The 24270-nt window shown below is 39.7% G+C and overlaps 1 protein-coding gene across 1 annotated transcript in view; it reads left to right on the forward strand.

The window, feature by feature from the left end:
* Nucleotides 1-16124, forward strand: part of LOC145453383 (uncharacterized) — a 67004-nt gene extending 50880 nt beyond the window's left edge. The window contains exons 12-21 of the mRNA XM_080331349.1: nt 413-514; nt 4150-4279; nt 7891-8039; nt 8102-8283; nt 8891-9016; nt 10212-10316; nt 10386-10607; nt 10742-10896; nt 15676-15843; nt 15907-16124. Of these exons, the coding sequence (XP_080187475.1) occupies nt 413-514; nt 4150-4279; nt 7891-8039; nt 8102-8283; nt 8891-9016; nt 10212-10316; nt 10386-10607; nt 10742-10896; nt 15676-15843; nt 15907-15986 (1419 nt within the window). The 3' untranslated portion in view covers nt 15987-16124. The remainder of the gene's footprint in view (nt 1-412; nt 515-4149; nt 4280-7890; nt 8040-8101; nt 8284-8890; nt 9017-10211; nt 10317-10385; nt 10608-10741; nt 10897-15675; nt 15844-15906) is intronic.
* The last annotated feature ends 8146 nt before the right edge of the window (nt 16125-24270 follow it).

A 24270-nucleotide genomic window follows, 5' to 3' on the forward strand; every position in this document is an offset into this window, starting at 1 on the left:
CAATCGTCAGCAACCAGTAGAGAATTGGAAAGAACATTGCATATCAACAATCGTATCACAAAATATGACGTCACCGACAAGGAAGCCTTGGAGTCGACTTTTATCAAAATCCGCCACCCAAGTCTGCGCCTACATAATGAGTTCGTGTACCATCCAAAAATTGTGCAATAAGCTTAAGCCGATTAGGTTAACGTGATATACAATGTTCTTTCTAATTCTCTACTGGTTGCTGACGATTTCCCATGACGAGTCTCAGCCGAAAATATTCGGGTTCATTACAATATGAATACTCCATTCAATTGCATATTGAAGTTCTGTACCTCTAAGAAGCTCTTGTAATCGAAGAATATTCGAATGCAGCATAAAATATTAGCATATTCTGGATTACCTGTTCAAACTTTTTTGAATATAGGATGTCAATGTAACCGATGGATTTGGAATTGAAGTGCCTTGCAATTGCACCTATTTCAAATGCCATGATGAACTCGACCAAAAGTATATCCTTGGAAACGCGGTAAGGGGTATTGTTCCTTGACTAGACCATATTGACGTAGGCCGGGTTTTATCTACATGGAGCCAAAACAGGATAACCGAACACATAGAGTAACTTCAAAACAATGTTTTTGGAGATACTTTGAATGTATAAGTTCTGTTTCATATCACATTACATATTTGTGCCAGAAATAATCTATTGCGGCACATCATTTGTTATTATAAATTGCTTCACGAATCCGAATATAGTTTAGTTCATTTTGTTAACATTTTCAGCGTTCGTACCCCTTGAGCTTTCCATAAAATTTCTCGTAACCCGTCTTAGAGTTCTGGTTTAAATTTGGCTGATTTAAATCAATGGAATTTACTTCCGGTTTTTACCATTGACTTATTTTAATTCCACTGCGCTGATTTGATTGATTTATATCTGCTCGTTTATTTACCGGAGAGATTCGTGAATGTTGTTTATTATTATACAACCATGTTGATTTTCATGGTCGTCATTCATTCTATGTTCTTTTGTTATTGCTATTGTTGTTATTATGAGTAAAAACCATAAACAAACAGGATCTGATTTGATTAGAAGCGATTAGAATCGGATGCAAAGTGATTTTTATCAGGACTCTACAACTTGTCCTTTTTCAACACAACTGACTCTATATTAAAGTCAAAAACACCATTGACAATAAATCGCGCGTCTGCGTAGACTAAAGAAAACATTTGAGTTGAGTTGAGTAAGTATGCCGAGAATATAAACCACGTTTTAATTGTTTGCAAAATAATTTTAAGCTCTAGATAGCGTAAAGGCCAAATTCCACAATACATCTCGTATCCCCTGATTAGGTGCTTCTTTCCTAAGGTTTCAATTTAAAACACCAATCGATTTAAAACAAACGTGTGTCAAACATGGTAGGTTTTTAAATCATGTATATCTTTGTTTGTTTACGTCATCACGTCACACAATCGATATCTATATATTGTTACGTTACGCTGGATTGACATTGATAATTGACAAGATATGGTAAATATGGATCCTCTGACGAGAAAGTCTTCCGATATTTGTCTTCAACGGATCATCTTTAGCCAGGACTACATCGGTATGCAGCATTTTTACGATCCGTGGTCATCATCATCATCATCATCATCATCAGCAAAACATCCATTCCAGACCAATGATATATATCGTCGTGCCATAACTGTTGAACCGACGACAATTTCGAGGGATCCAACCATTCCACATCGTATACGTCGTAGATATGTACGGGATATGGTTTTCGAATCCTGATCCAATTCTGTTCGATAAAATGGAATCCAGTTCCAGTCCGGAACCTGTTTCCGTCCCATGTTAAGAGCCGGATCCGAAAATATCCTGCATCCATTGCCCCCAGTATCAGTTTGCTCCTCTCGTCGATATATTTCTAATTACTACATGTCAAAATAAGTCAAAATTGTCAAAATTGCCAATAAGTCAAAATCAGATTTTTTTACCACCTGCATTTCGTTTGTATCGTAAATATTTGCACTGTCGGTGAACTTATCATTTGACATTTTACAGCTTTTAGCCGACTTTGTAGTCCTGCCGTTGTAGACGGCATATTATCTGGTCATTGGGAATCATAAACGGCCAAATGAAACAAATAGGTTGACATGGTTTCACGGTGAACTAACCAGAATATCCTAACTGAAGGAAGACTTCGAGGGCATTGGTTCTCATATCAAAAAGCGTATGATGAAAAATTGTGATGTAGACAACATTGTCAGAATGAAGCAATACGCTGTGTCACCAGCAGTGTACGCACAACTTCAGTGTTGCCAGCCTACAACTGCGGCTGTTGAACATTCTTTCTTCTGTAGGAAAGTAATTCTAATTATTTCTACCATAATGCGTGATGTAACTACTGGAATTCTTCATAGGTCCAGATTTCGTGAAAATAAAGTTTTTTCAAGTAAAAATTTGTCAGTTTTTAAGTCAAATAAGTTTTTTCAGAACAAACTACTTCGTAAGGACAGACAGTTCGAACCAGAAATGAGGATTAGTCGTTCAATTCTAGTATTATGTGAGAAAACACCTGATTTACATACATGACGTCAAAATTAAACTTTTCAAGGTTAAAAAATGTCACAATGTTGATTTTTAGGTCAAAATAACCCCTCTTTACGTCAAAAAAATCGCCTTACTAATTACACCTCGGCGAAGCATCGAAGTTTGCTGCTAGGGATTGTTCGACATAGCGATATAATGCTTAAGCCGTCGGAGTTCAAGTCCATACAAAACATCGAAGTAAACAAACAGAAAGTCACTTTATTCAACTAGTTATTTAGAATCCTGTCTTGATACGAATCCGGCAGTCGCTAAAATCTGAATCAAGTTATAAACTTCATATTGGGATGTCTAATTGGAGCTATATTAAAGGCTGGACTCCAGATCCCAGCTGTCGATGTTATCTTTGAGGTCGGTGAGGGGCTCTGGCGGGGAGGGTTATGTCATTTGCCATTTCGGTAGGTCGGAGAGAGAGAAATATATTATGACGAGTGGTATTACTTCTGTATACAGTTCATAATATATTCATATTGAAATGGACCTGAATATTTTTAGGCTGACACTCGTAATTGGTAATCGTCAGCAACTAGTAGAGAATTATAGAGAACATTGTTTAACAGTCGTATCATCAAATATGACGTCACCGGCATGAAATTTTAACCAATCGAGGCAAAGAGATCGCTTAATCTAAATGTACTGTTGACCCAAGCTAGGTTGACGTATTTTGATATACAACTGTATCTTGAAGTTCTGTGCCTCCAAGCAGCTCTTTATCAGTTCTGTATGATAAACATAGCAAGGTATCGAAAGATCATGGGAAGAAATGCAACAACTTATCCAAGAAAATAATATCATCCATCGCATCTGCTCGTAAAAGTAAAGCTGCCAGTCCGAACCAACCACGAAACATAGGTTTGGGATGATGATACCGAACATTACTAGAACATTTTGATCCTTTATGTGGTATAGTCATTATTATTATTATGATTAATATTGCTACAAACGAAAGAAGGATAGTGACGCATCTCGCATTAAATCTTTTTCTGTCACAACAACATACTTATTATAACTTTTACATTACTACTGACAAACCAAACAAGTGTTAACGAAAGCAGTTTGAGTGGACTCTAGAGACCCCAGAAATTTAAAAAATTCAGACCAAAAAATCGCGTGCTCTGAGTTGCAGAACCGCACAGCAAAGTTTGATAAAAAATGCAATTTTGAATTTTCAAAATTAAATTTGTCTAGGATGAGTTGCACATAATCCTTCAGAATTTAGCAACATGACTGACTGCCCTAGTACTTACTCGAACAGGCATTATATCGTAAAATGAACATAGCGATTATGAGGTCGGAACAATTTGTGGTCTTTATTTATAGCATAGCGACGCCTAGCCGCTATGAAAAGCTCATGATGGTGGGCGTGGCCCTTCCCAATCTAGACATGTTGAGGTGCTAGTCCCCTTGAAAGAATAGGGGTAGCTACAGATTCATCGGTTTGAGTATACATAACATGCATATTATATACATTATATATATATATATATTACGCTCCACTGCGAAGTCACGGACAAAAAAGCTTGGTCTGATTAAAGATAAATATTTTTATTTTCTAGGTATGTGACGGATTCAAAGACTGTACATCCGGAATAGATGAATGTCAGCCAGGCTGCATAGTTAGTGCATTTTCCGACGAGAAGTCGATGATTACAAACAAAGGCGTAATGGTGCTTGTATGGATATTTAGTAAGTCAAGTGACGAAGAATTCGCTATCTTTCTTTCCGTGTCGGTGATACGATAAAGCCGGAGTTCGCAGATGGAAACATCGTCATGCGAAAATTTTTTATCATATAGTAATTACCCGGAAGCAACCTTTTCTGTGTACCTTCTGCGTGTTCTAGGCATAAGTTATGTTTTCTTCGATCTCTGCGAAGCATTGAAGAGAAACTGCCCTCTCTATCAAATACCAGAACAAATACGCATATCGGCAATACGTGATAGAATGCACCAATTAATTATCAGGTTGAACTTATCTAGTGAAATGGCATAAAGATGTACCCAGAGTCATATCGATCACGCCCTGTCCCACACCGTTATGTTTCTTGTTATTATTTCATGCGCCAATGTTATTTTCTTCAAGGCTGGACGATTCAATAAATATTTCTCTCTCTCATTAAAGAGCCGCAATCGACGTCTCAGAGAGTCCCAGTTGCGAGTCGCAGTTTACCCATCCCTTTAATATATGACAGGAATTTAGACTCATACCGATTTTCGTGATAGTTTCGGGTAAGCACTGGGAAGTTTCATTTGCCTTCACGAAAAATCAATTGTCGGGTATATGTCTCGCGAGCAATTAAAACAATGATATCACAAGTTGATGTTCATCTGAATTTGGTATCGATAGCATCGCTTAATCAGGAGTGGGCAACATCTCCAGTACGTGGGCCTGATATGGGCAAATGAAGTAGGGGAGATGTGTTACCGGTGAGTCATTGGAACCGAAAATACTTGAAAAATTATCTGTTATATTCCCATGATTACAGTACGCGAATTTGTGTACGATTGCAAGCTGACAGAATCTTTCCTCATATGCCAATAAAACTCGACTTGTGTGAGTTATGGCTTCTGTGACAGATGATTTTTGTTTTGTGGGGTGTAAAAGTAAACTTAAATCGACGTAAGCATTTTTCTATATCACCTTCCACACTAAAAAAAACCAGACATAATTTTTAATATGAAGTGTAGGGCTTGTATCAGGGTATATAATGCCACATATTTTTTAATTCAATACCATCCCTGAGTGGGCTATTTTCAATTCAATTACAATATTTATAGGGTGGAGGCCTATGGTACCATGGTCAAGTCAAGCAAAATAGTTGGACCAACTAATCACCTAACAACCGAAATACGCCTACACATAAAGAGACCGCAAATCATAGTTACCCGGGGTGTTTTATCGCTATAACGAGGTATTTGAAAGTCAAAATGTCGATTTGCGGGTAATATGTATGAGCCATTAATTCTATAAGTTTGGGCGTAAATCGAAACGTGATTTTACGCCAGCATTCGAGTTGATACAATCCATTCTATTCTTGAAGGTGGTGACGAAACATTTTTCATTGACTTGCTGTACCTTAGATTATAGTACGCAACAAAACAAGATGAAAAAAAATCGATTTTATAAGCACAGGTCTCTTAGGTCCTATGGTCGTGTGCCTTTGGCCTCACCGGGTTGAGACCGATGATACGTTCGAGCAACAAATCTTGAACGTTGATATATATTTTTTGAAAATACTGATATTCATGTAAATGTCCGCGATAGGTAGGGCTTGGATCAAAGTATTGAGCCAGTAAAAGATCTGCAATTCTCGGCTTAAGATTTGAGGGCTAGAGATAATTTTGTAATTTTTGATCCATCGGTACCACATCTCCCTACTTGCCGAGTCGGATTACAGAATCGATACAATAATCGCTTATTTATCCACCTTTTTAAGGAATAAATCATATTTAATGTAAACTATAGGTTAAAACATAATTTAATGAATTTATTAACCTAATGTAGGCACTTCAATAGCTGTCCAAGTCAATCAGACATCTGTGGTCGATCAAAGTTGTCAACAACTTGTTTGAACTCTGGCTGTATGTCGGATGTAGAAACCCTTAGTAAAGACTGCACGTGAACATAGTTTATATTGAAACGGAGCATTGTCTTCATAATGTTCATGTTCGAATGTTTGATCGCAAATATATTTGAAGAGCTTCTTGGAGGCACAGAACTTCAATATACAATTGTATAGTATATTCATTTTGAAATAAACCCGAATATTTCCGGCTGACACTCGTCATGGGTAATCGTCAGCAACTAGTAGAGAATTGGAAAGAACATTGTATATCAACAATCGTATCACAAAATATGACGTCACCAGCATGAAATTTCGAATGAGTTGCTGACGATTACCCCTGACGAGTGTCAACCGAAAATATTCGGGTTCATTTCAATATGAATACTGTTCAATCGCAAATATATGTAGACGGGAACAGAAAAGCAGTTTCATTTCATGACCATCATTCCCAGGTTGGCAAACTTGGAATCATTCTGTAACGCAGAGAATTTGACAATTCTTTCAGATTCAAATTTCACTTTCAGGGTAGAAACTCTCTGCAGGCCGCTTAAAATCCGGTCGTGGGCCGTATGTTGCCCATCCCTGGTTTACATGTTTGAATAGTAGTAAACTGGTAACATATATCCTCGAACACAAAGAAAGAGTTCCGGATTACGTGAATTTCAATACAATTTAGAAAACATCATACCACTGCTTCGCCACGGGATGGGTTTCAAATGTATATATTTTGAATTATTTGCCCAACATATAGTTGCAGTCGTGATAACGGTTGATACCAATCTACCGCCATTATACCAATTTCACTTTAATTACGTAGAGCAGGGGCTCCCAAACTTTTGATGGTCGTGACCCCCAATTTCGATTAGAAAATGTGTCGCGACCCCACCCCTCAATTCGGCCTGCTGGTTACCATATTTTGGAATCGGGAAACGAGGACACTTTTGCAAAAATTTTCAGACTTACAATACGTTTGTAAAATCCGGAAAAACGGTAAATATACCACAAAATTGCGGTTGGTTGACTAAAAAAAGGGTCAACTTTCAGGCTCAACTCAATACGGTTTTTCTTCTAGATTTTTCGTTGGTTGACTCAAAAAAAGTGGTCGTTTACGTTCGAACCACGATTTCCTGTTTAGCATCATCTATTCCATTCTCACTCGAAACTATCAACCATCTTATTAGCTCTAAAAGCTGCCAAGGAGTACATTTAGGCGTCCTCGAAGCACATTTTTAAAAACCCGAAAAAAGTAGGACAATATGGCGGTTGGGGGCGCTAGAGCACTATAATTTTTGAAAGGGGGCGCTGGAGGAAAAAAGGTTAAGAACCACGGCATTATACTGTTAACACTACCGGCCACTTGTAGTTTTCCTAGAAGGGGGAATTACCGTCTTATTGATATTTGTTTTGTTACCGATCCTTTAATCTTCATAGTGATGGCCGGACACCAACTTTAAGTTACGGTAGGTGTCGCTTGAAAATGACGCTTCGATTGATCTGATACCTTGTTTATCGCGTTAGCCTTCCTCAAAAGCTGTGTGTTCTTCTGTTTTGAAAAATGACTTACAATATTCAGAAATGAGCAGACAATAGCATCCACTTAATTGGCATACTTGTATATAATTTTCGCCTCCGCAACCACAGAGAATAGGCAAACGACCACACTGGCGCCGCACCTATAGTTTGGGAGCCCCTGACGTAGAGGAAGATACTTACATGTGTATTCTATGTTTTAGGTGTTATTGCGATCATCGGGTGTACCTCAGTTGTTGCTTCAACGCTACATGGTATACTTACATCCTTCGGACTTCCTGCTAACTCGCCGCAATCAAACATCAACAAATTACTTATCATGAGTCTATCAATTTCGGACTTACTTGTCGGGGTATGCAATCGAATTCGAATTTTGCATTTTACCGACGTTTGACATTTCGCGGCCAATTACAGATATACACCATGTCTATATGCATCAAGGCCGTTGAGGTAGAAGGCAGGTATTGCGAAGTTGACACTGAATGGAGAACCAGCACCACTTGTTCCATTCTGGGCGCCCTGTTTATCATCGGCTCTGAGCAATCTGTTATGACACTGGTTATGATAACAAATTTTCGTTTGAATGCTGTGAAGAGGTATGGGCAAAAATGTAAATCTTACAATAGAAGAATTTAGTAATGCAAAAAAATTTATGAACGATATACCATTTATTCACTAATTCCTTTTATCGCTCCGCCTACTTTTTCATTCATTTTGAAAGCGGATTGGCTAGACCTGTTCAGCTAAAGGATCATACCATTATAATATAGCTCCTTCATCCATCCTCCAGATTAGGTTCGGTATATAATCACAGATTATAGGATTAAACGCGGTGACCAACTTTATATACCCTTTACCAATTCATTGCATGCATATTCAGGGGATATTCATTCTAAATTATGTTTAATTAACGCTAAATCGATTCCTCGCTTCTAATTTCACGGGTTATGCAATTCAAATCACCCTATCGTTTATATATTTTATTGTAAACTGCAACTGGTGTCGAAGTATTCTCGACACTCACGCCCTAACGGAGATTTAATGTGGAGACAACCCAATCCTCGTAGACATGTTCATACTTACGCGGGTAGGACATGGAATGGGACTCTAATTTGGCTAGAAACAGCAGCGTTGACTCCTCGTTTGCTAGATATTTCAATTCTCACATCTTTTGTTATTCATATTTGGTTGCAAATATTTCAGACCATTTGCCAGGCCGAAGCTCAAGCAGGCAATCGTGGCACTAGTGATTTCCTGGTTTATTTCCATCCTGATAGGAATAATACCGATAATGCCTTCTTTTGAAGATTACTTTCTGAAGGATGTGTCGTAAGTGAATTTTTGAAATCAATCGAGGATCTATGTATCGCGTGTATACACTTATTCAATACTTGCTTTTCATCGGCTTCCACCAATTCTATGATGGGCGCCGATTTGCATTTTTTCGGGAGAACGTAATTAGTAATATTCAACCATGCATAATGCGCATGTGCATTGCTGTATATGTAAATTGAGCACATTCAAGTACACTATATACAGCAGGGTTGCTTGAAAATAAATGTAACTTACTTGCCTATTAATTAAATTAAATTGTCTTTATACTAAATAGTAGAAATAAGTCCCGAATTGAAATTAGGACCATTATTTGAAATCATGGTACTCACGAGCGCAAAATTTGTCACTATCGCAATGACCAAGTAGCGTTTCTCGGAGAAAGAGAGTGAGCGATATCAGATTTATTTTCGTCTGCACCATTGAGGTGCGTTGAAGATGGAGTAGGTAAGGCTGTGGGTGTGTAGTCTGTACCATCATGATTTGTTTCCTCCCCGAATATTCAAGCTGATCGGAAGAGTCACGGATACCAGTTTTCACATCTGGTCGGGCCCGACCGCGACCTAATGATCAAGAGGCCGGACGCAGCACCGTTTCCCTATCTCGCCCGCTCCATGCCTGAATGGAAAATGAACCTTCTTCACGCGTTGTCATCGCATGAACTGCTGGCCTGTGATAGAGTTTGGAGAGAGAAATTGATAATAATGATTAGTATTGGGAATCATGACGCCGATTAGCTGAAATTTATCCGACTGCATTGCAATTGCTTCGTTGAAACAATGGCGATAAAAATTCGCGTATAGACTAATTACCTCACTGAATTCGACGATCACGATGAGGAAATGAACTGATATGCGGGTTGAGATTATAACATACAATTTGATAACCATGCTTCCTTTTGCACAAGCATAACTGAAAAAGCTGTTACGAATTGGTATTGTAACAAAATCCAGTATATTGTCATACACTGCAATTCGTCGATCGCACACGCGTGAAATTGACTACTGTTAACATGAGTGGGTTAGAACAATGACATGTAGGGCCTACATTGTAGGCCTATACCCTCTCTAAAATGTGAGATATTAATTTTTTCAATTTACTTTATTCGTCATTGAGAGGCGACAATATTGATAGCAATGTGTTGACAAAAAGTTGAGATAACAGCGCATTCAATATTTATCGTTGTCTCAAGGTTCAATGACACTGTGATTTTCAAAACAAAAGTCAATCGGAACGAGAGGCAGCATTTAGTAAACTGGCTAGGATTTCTGGACTTGATTCATGAGAATGGCGACAGGTAACCAACACCATTTCTTGTATATTGTCAATGTGGAATCACTATAAACGCGACAAATTTCTACAACAGGTCGGAATGGGGCAAACTGGAAAGAATGATATCCAAAATTAACAGATACAGTCCAATAAAATCTACGCACAAGTTCGGATATTATTCGAGTCACACGGTTTGCCTCCCATCGTTCTTTCCCGACCGATACAAAGATGGATCGTGGATGTACTCATTTCTCCTGCTGATGTTCAATTTCTTGGCGTTTCTCTTCATGCTCGTGAGCTACATAGCACTGTACAGGTATAGAGTCGTACGCACGTTAGGTTTGCCACCCTCAGACTCAAGAAACCCATTTATATTACATTAAACTTCACAATATCTTACTGAACTATATATTTTAAGATAAATATTGATGGCAATGCATGCAATCACAGAAAAGCCACCAACAAAAGGATTTTGGAATCATCAACGGCTCGCAACAAACGGGACGAACAAAGTGCTGCGATGCAACGCAAACTTACCCGGATTCTCGCGACGGATTTCCTTTGCTGGATGCCAGTCTGTATCATGGGTTTCATGCAATTATCAGGTATCAAAATCGAACTGGTGGCCTACCTCTAAATATTTCCAGAGCTCATATTACACGAGATTTTTGAACTGATAAGATCGACATGAGAGAATGTAAGGTTTTGCGGTAATGTCAATCCTTCGACGGTGGATGTTCTAGCTCAGTGATTCCCAACGTGGGCGATATCGCCCCCAGGGGGCGATTTGGCGGTCTAGGGGGGCGAAAATATCGAACGGGGCCATAGGGGGCGAAAACGGACGAGGGGGCGATAGGGGGAGAAAAGAACGAAGGGGGCTAAGGGGGCGATGGCGCGCTAAAACATGCAATTTTGGAGTCAGGACCGTAACTGCCGCACCCCAAACCTCCCAATTGGGGGTGGAGGGCCGAACTCGGAGGGGGCCAAAAATTATTTCGTGAATTAACATAAATTATGGAGTAATTTTTCAGAAATTCATGCAACTTTTTCAAAAATTTTTCGCGCCGGGCGCGATTTAATACTTTCATATATCTTGATTTTGGGGTACCCGTCACCCAACAAAAATACTAATGATTTATGGAAATGGGGGACTTCGGCGTCGGTCATTACTGAGCCACGACGCACCAAGACATATGAAGTTAGAGGCCATGTAACATGCGACTCCGAGAATTGTGGCAGAACGATCAGCAGCGATAAGACCTTGGCCGAAAAGGAATGCCCTTGTGCTGACCGAAAACTTCGATAAATATATATTTTATAGTCCATAGGCACCTCAATGGCTGGCGTTGAATGTTCCTGTCCCAGCGATGTTAACCCTACAGGACAAATGCCATCCCGCAAGGAAAAAATTATTTGCCCGTTTAGAAATACCAATTTGAAATCATGTGCGTCTTTTAGTTTGGTACATTTTGACGCTTTCCATATCTTCTGACATAACAGATATAGGACTTCAAGAAAGAGCATCATGTAACGAAGTCAGTATAGCAACGATTCCGCCCAAATGTGTTTAATTATTATTTAGGGATCCTACCTTTTCCAACACACATCACACTCAGCTCTACCGTAAAATCTGATTACGTGAGCAGAAAGAGGATTAAAAATGATAGCAATATATATGCAATTCCCGATCATATTGACCGATTCAAACATGAATTATATAAATTTGTCGCGCCTCGCGCGTTAAGGCGAAGTACGGTGATTACCACCAAACAGTACATGAAGTAGGGTATAGCCGATATGTAGCGACAAAAAGCCCACTGGGTGAGGGGGGTCTGATTTATCAACATATGGGGCCAAAGACCAACGTTTTGGGGGGCCTGACGAAGTGCTGTTTTTCGGTTCCCAATATTTGGGGGCTATGAACGGTGTGGAGCTTCAAAAGGCGATGAGTCGAAAAAGGTTGGGAACCACTGGAACCGAATACATCTGTAGAAGTTGATGAGTTTTCTATTCCAGTGATCGGCAATTTATCCACGAGGAGTTCGTAAACGTTCGCACAAGAGGTCAGAATCACTGGTGAAAATTCCAAAAAATTAATCAAATTACTCTCTTTAACCGAATCATGTGTTACTGCGTTATGGGATACGATTTAATGCAGGGGTTCTTAAAGTGTGGGTCGCCAAAAGGTTAAATTCGGGTCGCGACCACATCATAGCGATCTTTTAATATGATAACATACATATTTGCTGAATTTCTTGCAACAAAAAGTGCAAGTTGAATTTGGAAAAAAATCTTTTCCAAACAAGCATAAGTTGAATATTGTTCCAGGTCGCTGAGTTGAAAATGCCCAATAATCGAGACCAAGAAAATCGAGACCAATAATCGAGACCATGATCATGAAAATGTATCGAGCATCGTATGACACAAGTTGATTTGGTTTCTGATAAAGGTTTGTCTGACATCCACCTTTCGGGAGAGCTCTATCCCGGTTAACAATCATGCTATACTCGGGCAGTGCATATAGAGGAAAGGAAAACTGTTTCACAACTGTGAAAGAACTTTAGTCGTGGCGTGTTCAAAGTGCGGGTGTGGAAAGTCTGAGGGTGCTCCACGTGCGGGTGCGAGACTATATTAGACACATTTAATTAGGGTTCTACCGTTTCTGCGCTTGGGCAATTGTAGACTATAGAGTTGGACCAACATACGGTTGGAAAAAGTGCGGTGCCAACAAAATTGGTGGCGATAAAACCATATGGCGCACAAAATTAACGTTGCTGGCTTCCCAAAACCTTCGATATTGATATTTCTGGAAGTCGAAGTGGTCGGAACCTAATAGTCCCGTACTTGTAGTCTGATGAGACTCACTGTAAATATGCTACTCGCAAGGAAAATAATGCAACCAAGTTTGAAATCGGGTGCGTCGCATATGTTTGGTAGAACTGCGTTGCGTGCAACTGGTTATCTGCACCTTCTCTATTTCCTGGGTGACCGTATAAAGACGTAGCCTCCTAACATTAAAAATGCTTTATTAGATTTGAGTCGCGGTCGAGAAAGTCTAAGAACTACTGTATAGCGTATGAACTGCTTTCAGGTTTCAATTTTGAACATTAGAGTTTTCGAAAAACCCGCCTGCGTTAAAAAAAAATCATTTTCAAGTCGGTCAGCCAAGCGAAATAGTTGTAGTCGACTGCTTCAAATAACAACACATGTACTATACTCTATGACTAGCATAATTGAAACTATGATTTGATATCAGTTTCATGTTATTTATCATCTACCCAGAGTCCAATCCAAGCCAAGTTGAATTTTTCCTGTTTGAAGTATTGCGGCAACGCAGTTGACCGCCTCTGTTCGCGGTTCATCAAAGGCGACATTCAATCTCTTAGTATGAATGTTACGCATCATTCCTCGAAAGAACTCGTATATCCCTCGTAACTGCTCGGAATGCACCGCAGATGTAGCCATCACAGTGTCCTATTACTTTGCTGTCATCATATAGTCCAGAATCACTTGATGAAGTCCTCATAACCCCTTATATAATACAATTTGAAAATTGTAAGCTCACTTGGCATCAGAGTTGGATCAATTACAATATTTTAATTCAATTACAATTACAATTACAATCACTCAATGCTAAAAATATCAAATTTAATTACAATTACAATTACTGGTAAATATGTAATTAATTACAATTATAATTACAATTACAATTACTTTCAAACAGGTAATTGATTCAGTAAAGAGGTGTTCTTTGACAACCGTAGCGACGTAATTAGCGACAATCTCAAGCTAAACATGTTTCATTCCTGATATGTGGATTACCCTGTAATTAAAAAAAAGTTGAACGTATTCGAACTATTCCTAATCATGAGTACTGAAAACTACAAGCACAGTAAAATGTTTCAAGCGCTAGTTATAAGAACCAAAGGTTTGAGCGACTAACAGGGAATAGGCTACAGGACAGTCAACGAAATGTAATCAAACGATTAGGCTACTTAGAGCTGAGTCAGGATAATAAAACGTAATTGGTAAGGCGCCAGCGATAAGGATGATACTGATACGGTGCGTAAAATTAAAATAAATACAAAAGGAAAGAACCTCCTGATAACTAAGAATTACAATATTTTGGTTCGCATTTACATTATCACTTGCTCGGAAACTGTTAGAATGGATTTGATGAACATTAGGGTGCGAAAAGTTTCTGGCCAAAGTAAATTTGGCCAAGATTGGAGGTAAGATTGGGATAACATCTCTACAAATGCGTGATCACGTTTGATGAAGCCTTAGTTGGAAACTTGAATTTTTTTTTGCTATTGATGCAAGAGCCTCGGTACTGGTCAGAGATTTAAAAAAAACTTTGACCGTGGTGTAGGAAATGGTTCAGCACAGGTTTCAGAAGAGTTAATTTGCTGTTCATCCATTTTTGAAATATTAAGATTTGGTTTAGCCCACTGGTTCTCTAACTTTTTTAGACACGCCCCCCTTTATGACAGTGAATATTTCGTGCCCCCCTTATCGTCGTAGCACACAATGAAACCATAACATTAGCAATCCTTATATATGGTTTGATGGTATGGAAGGTTATGACTGTTGATGAGAGAATTCTCCAATATGAAATTCAGACTATACACCGAGCAATAACCATAAAACGGAGATGAATCGGGCTCATTGGAGCGTCGCGCCCCGTTCAGATGCTTTCACGCCACCCAAGGGGCACACCCCCAGTTTGAGAACCACTGGTTTAGCCTATATTGTACTTCACGGAGTTTTCTATTGGTACTGAAGTATGGAAAACAGTTCAGCGTGACTGAATTATCTAGTTATAACGCAGCACGCATAGAACACCGATGTAAATAGGCTAATTATTACATGTGGTGACTGTTTGCTAAGGCCTTAAGGCCCCTCGTCGTCATCCTGGTTCGTACCGGATTTTTACTGGTGTGACGAACAAATGATTGATCAAATTATTATTTTATGTTGTGATTGTCAGGTTTCCATGAAAATGTAATTGAGATGGTAATTTAACAAAATTTTGATCAAATTACAATTATAATTACAATTGCACAGAATAGAAATGCTTAATTACAATTACAATTAGAACTACATGAAAAAATGTAATTAATTACATTCAGCTCAATTACAAATTACAATTGATCCAACTCTGCTTGGCATTACCATGCAAATACTAAAACTATAATAAAAACCACGGTATTCTATATGCATTTTAATATGGTCATATAGAATGTCCTAAGTGCAATTTAGACATCGTGCCCACCAATGTATACTTCAATTATAGAAGGACCCGCTCCCCCCTCGTTGCATGTTTGAAATATTCGAAATACCGTATAGTTCAAGTAAGGTTACGGCGCGACAAACATCTACAGGTATGGAAATCCCGTTGGACGCATATCTTCCGAGCGGCCTACTCACCCTCCCGATAAACAGCGCTCTGAACCCATTTCTTTATTCCAACCTTCCTGATATCATGAACAGTCGAGGAAGAAGATTTATTACATATCTGGGACAGTCACTTCGTAGATGGAGAAATACAGGTCAGCAATCCTACTTGTACATTCATAAATATTGTACTAAAATAGTAATATCGTTCCCTGTAGGTTCGTCTCCAGAAGTACATCCTGCCCAATCCGAAGCTTTGGAATTAAACGTGATTCCAGTACCAGAGGCGACGTCGTAGAAATGGATTTGACTGACAAGTTAAAACTTGAAGCTAGATTACAAAATAAATAACCATTCATATTATAAAATGGACGTCATCTTGAAATGACCAAAGACTCACTTGTAAACAGCAATACTTCACTTTGAGTTTAACTTGCATGTATACGGTGATGTCTATGGTTAAGTCGTTTCGCGGAATAGAGCTATAACTACTCTATAGTATCTCTAGTGAATAATTGATGACTTTTATTTGCAAATAGTTCCACAAAACAATTTACGTGATTAACTGAGAATGGTTAATTTAAGCGATATAAAGATGTGATGGTCACATTCAAAATTATATGATGTGACAAAATTATCAAAACTGCAAGAATAAATACTATGCGAAGTCATCTTAAGCTTCGGAATGTAATGACAGCAAATTGAAAGAGTACCTCTATTCGCCTTGACTCGTACCGACTTTTTATCGTGAATATGATTTGAATTACGAAATTATTATTAAAATGAATTGAACGGCAATTTGGCTTCAAGCTTCCCGAAGTAGAGGTGAAAGGCATTTGCGTACTAAAAGCAATTAGGCAGTGTTTTTTAATGTTGTCATAGCGGTGGGAACAGGTAGTTATAATATCATACCAACATTAATATACTTACAGACTGTTTTCGAACATGAATTACTAAAATTGAGCCATATACAACCAGAGCAGTAGCTGTCGAACCCAAAGCCCCAATTGTGAGAGGCGAGTTCGAGGCCGGCCCAAAATTATTGCGTGATTCAATATAATTTATAGCTTATTGTTTCGGAAGATTTGTTCAAATTGAAATTTTTCGCTGTTCGCTGTTTCGGCCTTGCATACAATTAATAACCAGAGCTTGTATTGAGCGTAATAGTGTATATTGTAATATAGTGTATCACTTACAGCGACTGTAGGATGCCATTGAGCAAATTTATCGTGGATTATTCTGATATCGTTTCCAAATGTTCGTTTGAATGTACTGAGCCTGAGACCGGTCATTAATATTCATTTTCTAACTTCATGGGGATTCAGAAAATCGTTGCGTTGCCTGATCAAATGCTTCCCATGACGACATTTTTTCACATTTGTTCCTCTGTGTTTTGTAAACTCTCCTTGCTGAAGTTGAAGAATGTCGAACATTGTATTTCCTTCTGAAAGCAATAGTTTCAAAGCAGATTCGACATTGGGTCCGGCCTCATTGCGTTCATAAACCAAACAGCACCGTAATATCATAGTATCCTGCAGTGGTATGGAGTGGACGCCGGCTAATCTCACGACTCACTGAAATTGGGTTACGTCATTCTTTCCATTTGACCAAAGGCAATTTACCGCGTTATTTAAACATGATTGAGGATAGGGCTGGGAATAATGATTCAAGTATAGGAATCGTCATCGAGTATCAATTTTAACGAGTTGAGTAGAATAGTAATCTTTCGAGTACTGAAATTATACGCTCCTCGCCACTGAAAGTTTATTTTATTTAAAGTTTCGATACTATATTCCTTTGTGGAAGCCTCGAAACCTTAGTAGGCCGTATCACAGCATGCCAATCATATATAGTGCAAAGCTACGAACGTTACTGGAAATAATAGATTTCCGAAGTGATGATCATCCCACAACATTGTTACAAAGTGCACTGAAATCGGTATGGTGGAAACAATACTAGAGTATTTTTAATGTGACCATAGTGTCCTATATGGTGTGGACCAGTGGCGGCTCGTGACAATATCGGGTGGTGGGGCAAGGGCCGCAAGCGACTTGTTATCAATATGACGTCACAGTAGCGTTTTTCAACGTTCATGATGGTCACATGAATTTCCCGTAAACAAAGATTTTTAACGTAGGTGCCGCGAGAGGTTTGCCGGTGGCGTGACTTGAAGTGCGGTAACAAATGTTTTATTCATTGTTTTCTATTCAAATGAATATTTTACAAAATGTACGCGAACTAAGAATCGTTCCCATGCCACGAATCAATCATCAGGGTATCCTTAGTAGCATGCGTTATGATTTCGTGGTAGAGATTACGCAAGCGCCGAGTAAGACTATACCAAAAAATACACAGACCAACTACCTACAAAGAGCATTCGCATGACACCCTGTGGTGTTTTAATCGTTCCATGCTCAGCAATTCTGTAAAGTGCTGCAGCGCCTCCGACCCGATTTGTATATGGTAGGATTCTCGTCCCGAAAGCGAGTCAAATCGATTTGCCCTCGTTTTTCTAAGCCCGTCCGAAAGTGTTTGGTACACGATCCTGATGCGTTACGACCAGGGGATAGGCAATCAAAGCGGTGGCACCCATAAACGTAAAACATTATAAAAAGCCAGCTGTTATCCATGGAAGATTAATTACGAGTCTGCCTGCCATCATTCAAGCAGGAATCCAAGCATTGTGTTAAATTGAAATGCGAGCACATATCGCATTAAACAATTTCATGAATAAATTATTTCATCTTGATGAATTTTTTACTTTTTTTCCATAGCCATAACAAAATATATCGGTAAATTAACTGTCAGTGTGCCTCGAGTAATAAGGATGAAAACCACTCACTTTTCCTTAGCCATAGACATGGTTGAGTTACCTGGGCTCACTTGATTGAAATTATTCGGTAAGAACATGATGTGTACACTGTACAGTCGTCCGCCCACCAGCATTAATTTATGTCTTGTATAAGTATTGTGCGCGACGTGATTTCTTATTAGCAAAATGTTCAATAACGAGTTTATTGAAATCTGGAATTCCCAGAACCACGTCGTTGTGAATCGAGAGAACAGCCAACGCATTAAGCCTATCTTGGCCCATCCTGTTTCTGAGAAAGGTCTTGATACGTTTCAATGTGCTGAAACTGCGCTCGGATTCCGCGGATGAAATCGGGGTGGTCAAAATGATATTCAGAAAGCTAGTTACTGTAGCAAAGTTGATCGAAAGCGAATTTTCAACTAGGAATTTTGAAAGTTCACTAGTGGTTTTAACTTCCGAAAAGGATGTATTAGAATACAAACAAGTCAACTCGCTCTCCAACCGAGCAATGTCGATCATCGGGTAATAACGAGGCACGCTGCGCAGTAGTCCAGAAGGAAAATGAATTTTGTAGGCAGGGAAATTTCTCGGATTTAACAGGGCGAAAGTAACCAACTGGTCACTATTCAGACGATGTTGGATTTGGGACATCAGTATATCGCAACATTCGTAAGCCGCAACAAGCAGGTTTTGCACACTTATCCCACGACGTAAAAGTGTTGTGTCACCAGCGAAGTGTACATTCTCCCGAATATGCGAAATTGCCTCACAAAAGTGTGCAATACACATTTGCGCAGTAGTACCATCGGCCATACGCGACTGAAAAGTGCTGTACAGTGTATCGACGTGCATGAAGATGTCACAAAATAGCTTCAAAAAGAACAAAAATTCTTCGTCTTCCAGGAGTCGTTTAAGCCCCGCCGCTTCACGTATGGAAGTATCATCCCAGACAGGAGAGCTCTCAATCACTGAGAAGCATTCCAGAAGCTCCACCCTACTATCTGACACTCGTTGCACAACTCTGGATTGGAAGTTCCACCGTGTTGATACGCATCTCGGTAACCGGTGCTTGCATATGTCGCGCAATAAATCAGATCGCTTTGGCGAAACAGAGAAAAAGGAGGAGAACCCAGAAAGATTTGCAAAGAATATCTTGACAGAAGATATTCCTAAGCACATTTTTTTCACTACAAGATTGAGCTGATGCGCGTAGCAATGCAAAAAATGCGCATGCGGGTAAACTTCTTTCATTTAAACTTTTACGCTATGTCGCGATCCGCTCATGACTGCTGCGCCGTCGTAGGTTTGCGCAATAAGTTTCGACTCAACTGAATAGGGCTGTAATGTTTTTTTTAATACGTAAGAAATTCCGACAGCAGTGCGATCGTCAACAGCCACAAAGCTGTGGAATCGTTCGACTGGCATACCAAATTTCGTGAACCGAAAAATCACGACTAGTTGTGACAAACACGTAATGTCAGTTGTTTCGTCAGACTGAATAGATAGAAATCCAGCGTCAACAATCTCGGTAAACAAATGCTATAGATAGATGTGATAAATCGAATCAAGCACATCATTTTGATTAGTCTTTGAGGTACCCTTAGCTACTGTCGCGGTGTCGAGATGTTCGCGCAAAATGCTATCCATGGAAGCCGTGTATTTAATTAGATCCAAAAATACCCCCCTATTGAGAAAGCATTCCTTCTCATCGTGGCCTCGAAGGGGCAATTCATGAACTCCAATAAATTTAATGGCATCAATCACCCGAGAGAGAACATGCCTATTCTTATCTACAAGCTCATCGTTCTTGCAGACTGATACGCGATAACTTTCATTGAGCTGCGACATTACATTTACTCTGCCAAACAATTTATATTTAACTGCACTAGCCATGTGCACTTGGGATTTTTGGTGCGCTTTCACACGCTCTGACAAATGCTTCAGATCGCGATAACCAATTTTGTTCCAACAAGAGCCACTGCTTCCGGTACCGGCACTGTCGAATAAAAGACAGTAAAAGCAAAACAAGGCGTTTTTATCCTCGCTATAAGTAAGCCATTCATTTTTATCGAAATGCGCTGAAGAAAAGGCACGAGTGCGTTTTCCTCCGGCGTACGATTGGACCAATGGGCAATTTCTAGGCTGATACGGACCTAGTCGCTTTACCTCTAATTTTTGCTCTAAAGGCAGCTGGCTAAACGGCGTACGGAGCAAAGATTCAACACGATTCATGTTCGCACTTGACCTGACTACTTATCTGCAGAAATGGAAATGACTATAAATCGAGAGATTGCGTATGCCTTACTAGAAAGGTCAACGAGTTCGGACACATACGCAATTGTTATCTCATAGATTGGACAAGGAAATGTCATATTGAATCCAAAACATCATTCTGAAGAACTACGGATAGCATCCTCGGAATTCGGTCCCGGTACAGCTTGGGAGATTTTGACCTTGAGGCTGGAGATTGTCACACGACACATACGGCTTACGGTGTATAGTGTCTACTGTCTATATGTCTGCTGCAAAATCGCCTTCGGAAAATATATTACCGAATAAATACGTGGATGAAAGCCGAAAACTTGGTACACTGTTACATGAAATCATCGAGAAGTGGCCTCATGACCGTTTTCGGTATGGTACACTGTCAAAATTAATACGAATTGATCAACGCCGAATTTTGCGTAAAATTTACTGAGGAATAGGCTGATCAAGCGATAAGCTGTTAGCCGCCATCGAAAACGAAACAGCTATCGCGCTTGACAGGGGTTGTAATTGTGAGCAAATGGCCCGAAGGCCACCATTCCACGGTGAAATTGACATTGGAGAATATAAAATAAAACTAAATATTTGAATGCAAACCGAGGATGTTAGTAAACTGTTTCATGATATCATCATCTCATCACCTATCTCAGTATGGAACACAGATACACCGGCTTTTGCGTGAAATCCGCAATGCGTTAGGTAGGCTAAGTGTCAGATCAGCGCACATCTCTACCATACTCGAACTTGATAACGAAATTGCTGCCCTAATCATTGAGTGCCAACCTTGAGACTTGGCACAGCGTTCGATACTAAAATCAAGACATACCATGTAAAAGCTCATGACGGATCTAGCTAAGGAGCATCGTTAAAATTAATGGAGACCAATACCGGCTTTGCGTGAAATATGTTTGCGATACATGACGGATCAGCACACACTCGACTTTGGAAACGGAATTACTACCCTAAACTTTGAGTAGAAACCCTGAAACTTAGGACAGTGTTAAATACCACCATCACGACATGACATACCAAGTTTCAAGAATTATCATGGTGTGAAACACCATCAAAATCGACCTATACCAGCAAAGGTCGCCTCAACGCATATCACGGTATCCGAGTTCGGACATAGATACGATTGTTACATCACACCTTAGGGGCGACAGGCATATATGCCCCGGTTGCTCGGCCATTTTACGAATAGGAGAGAGTATATCACCGTTTCTTAATTGTGCGCGGCTTTGAGAGAATAGATAGTGAAAGCTTGTTATGAGCGCTACCGGGGCAAGCCCCGGCTAGGCATTCACAAAGCGAAAACACAGAAGAGAATTCGATTTTCGCAGAGACATTTGCAAGCGAAAGCACAAGAAGAACGCGGGTTTCGCTGTGATCTTGGTATATATTGTGCGCTGTGCGTCTATAAATGGTTAAATTGTTATTGAACAGAATTTTAGGTGGGGCAATGCCCCAGTTGCCCTATAGGACGAGCCGCCACTGGTGTGGACACAGGCCACATGGTGACTGAACGGCTCACTGCATTTTGGGTTACGTTATACTTTCTATTTGACCTAAGGCAACTTTACGGTCATTTTTGATCTGCTTGCCGAGCGCTAAATTCGACAAAACACGTATCAATGGAAAGCTGCTGCTGTACTGTTTACTAAAACATAAATTTTATTCTGCTCATGGCGTTGAAACCCCTCACAATCGGCCTCGAATTTTGCGTTGTGACCGAGTTTTTCATTGTGACGCAACAATTCTGTCTGGCAAAACAAGAGTGAAGCTAGGAAGAAAGAGCCAGACAGCATTGTTGCGTCACAATACCAAACTCGATCACAATGCAAATGTCGAGGCTTATTTTGGGGGCTCCCAGGACCATGAACAGAATGAAATTCATATTTTTTGTAATCAGTACGGTAGCAGTTTTCTATTGATACCCATTTGCTTGAATTTAGCGCTCGGCAAGCCGGTCAAAATGGCCGTAAAGTTGCCTTTGATCAAATAGAAGCTATGACGTGCACAAATGCAGTGAGCGGTTCAGTCTCGCTGTGTCCACACCATATAGGACACTATGATGTGACGGATAAAAGGCATTATATACTTTGTTGTGGCATAAAAGTTAGGCCTATATATTTGAACTGTGATATTTGACGTTCTGTTATGGCAGTGGTTCCCAGTGGGAGCAATCTGGCGTAACTTTTTCGGGGGAAATCTGGCTTTGGCATTGCATCGGAAGATACACTGGGTTCACAAGGTTTTTTAGATTTTTATGGTATAGAACTGTTAAGTAGAGATTAGTTCTTTACAATTGTATGTTTCTTTGGCGGATTTCAAGCTAGATGTTTAAATGCCTTCCGTAGCTATTACACCCCCGGATAAAGTGAGGCTCACGAGACGATTTCGTTGGGTCCGCGACGGCCTCTCGACCAAAAAAAACGTCAAGCCGAATTCAGCACAAGGCCGCTAGTGAAATTGTTTAACTTTTTAAGTCTACATATAGGCTAACGTGAAAAACATACCGTACCAAATTCATCGATTCAACTCAAACCCATAGCAAGGGGACTTGGTGATTCATTTTTCGTCAGCGGCTACCCGATCGGTGAAAAACAGGTCAAATTTGACTGTACTTTACCAAAGTATTGTGCGGTCCGTATTCGCTATTGTTCGGACATATCTGAATATGTTGGGCCATTAATTGCTCAGTCAACACATGGTTGCGCGTTAAAAAGCGCATTTTTTTAGTCACAGGCAACTTTTTCATAGGGCGGGGATTTTAGCTCAAATATCGCCCAAGGGGGGCACAAGACGAAAAAGGTTGGGAACCACTGTGTTATGGCGTCAAAATGAGCGACACTCGAACATTTGACTCGACGCGGAGCATAATACCAATACGTAATTCAGAATCGAATCAGTCAGGTACTCGACTTTGCCAGCCCTACTTGACGAAAGCAAAATCGGATAAATTGTTCTCGATCGATTGATACCAATTTTTATCAAATGGCGCTCTCGGCAATACAATCTAAACCAGTATTATACGTACTTTTGTGGCTTGTGGCAGCATTACAAGTAAGTTGCTTTTGGATATGTAAGTTCCAATCTATTCTGGTATCTTACCCAATCATCTTCAGATATTGGTGGATACATTCTTCTGACCCATTGCTGACTATGCCAAGGTTTTCCGGGGAATTATTGAAACATTTTTGCTTTTTGAATGTCTGCTGTCTGACAAAAACATATGGCAGTGCAGTGGCACATTTGTATCAGGGTTACTTGTGCATCCTTATTCTCTGACCAATACACAATATTTCAAAGCTGACATATATGATCCAATCGTACTTGTGATATTAAAGAAATTCAATGTTTCTGTGTCATCACGAATACTAACTATGAGTGTGCATTGTACAATTGTTACTGCACTTCAGACGTTGCCATTTCGAAGGATGCCACACTTTAGGATCCTTTTTGAGCTACCAATAGACATTAGCCATTCACTTGAGTTGTAATATTT

Source organism: Botryllus schlosseri, chromosome 13 (genome assembly GCF_051294905.1).
Source record: "Botryllus schlosseri isolate E-star chromosome 13, Bs_hap1, whole genome shotgun sequence".
Lineage (NCBI taxonomy): Eukaryota > Metazoa > Chordata > Ascidiacea > Stolidobranchia > Styelidae > Botryllus > Botryllus schlosseri.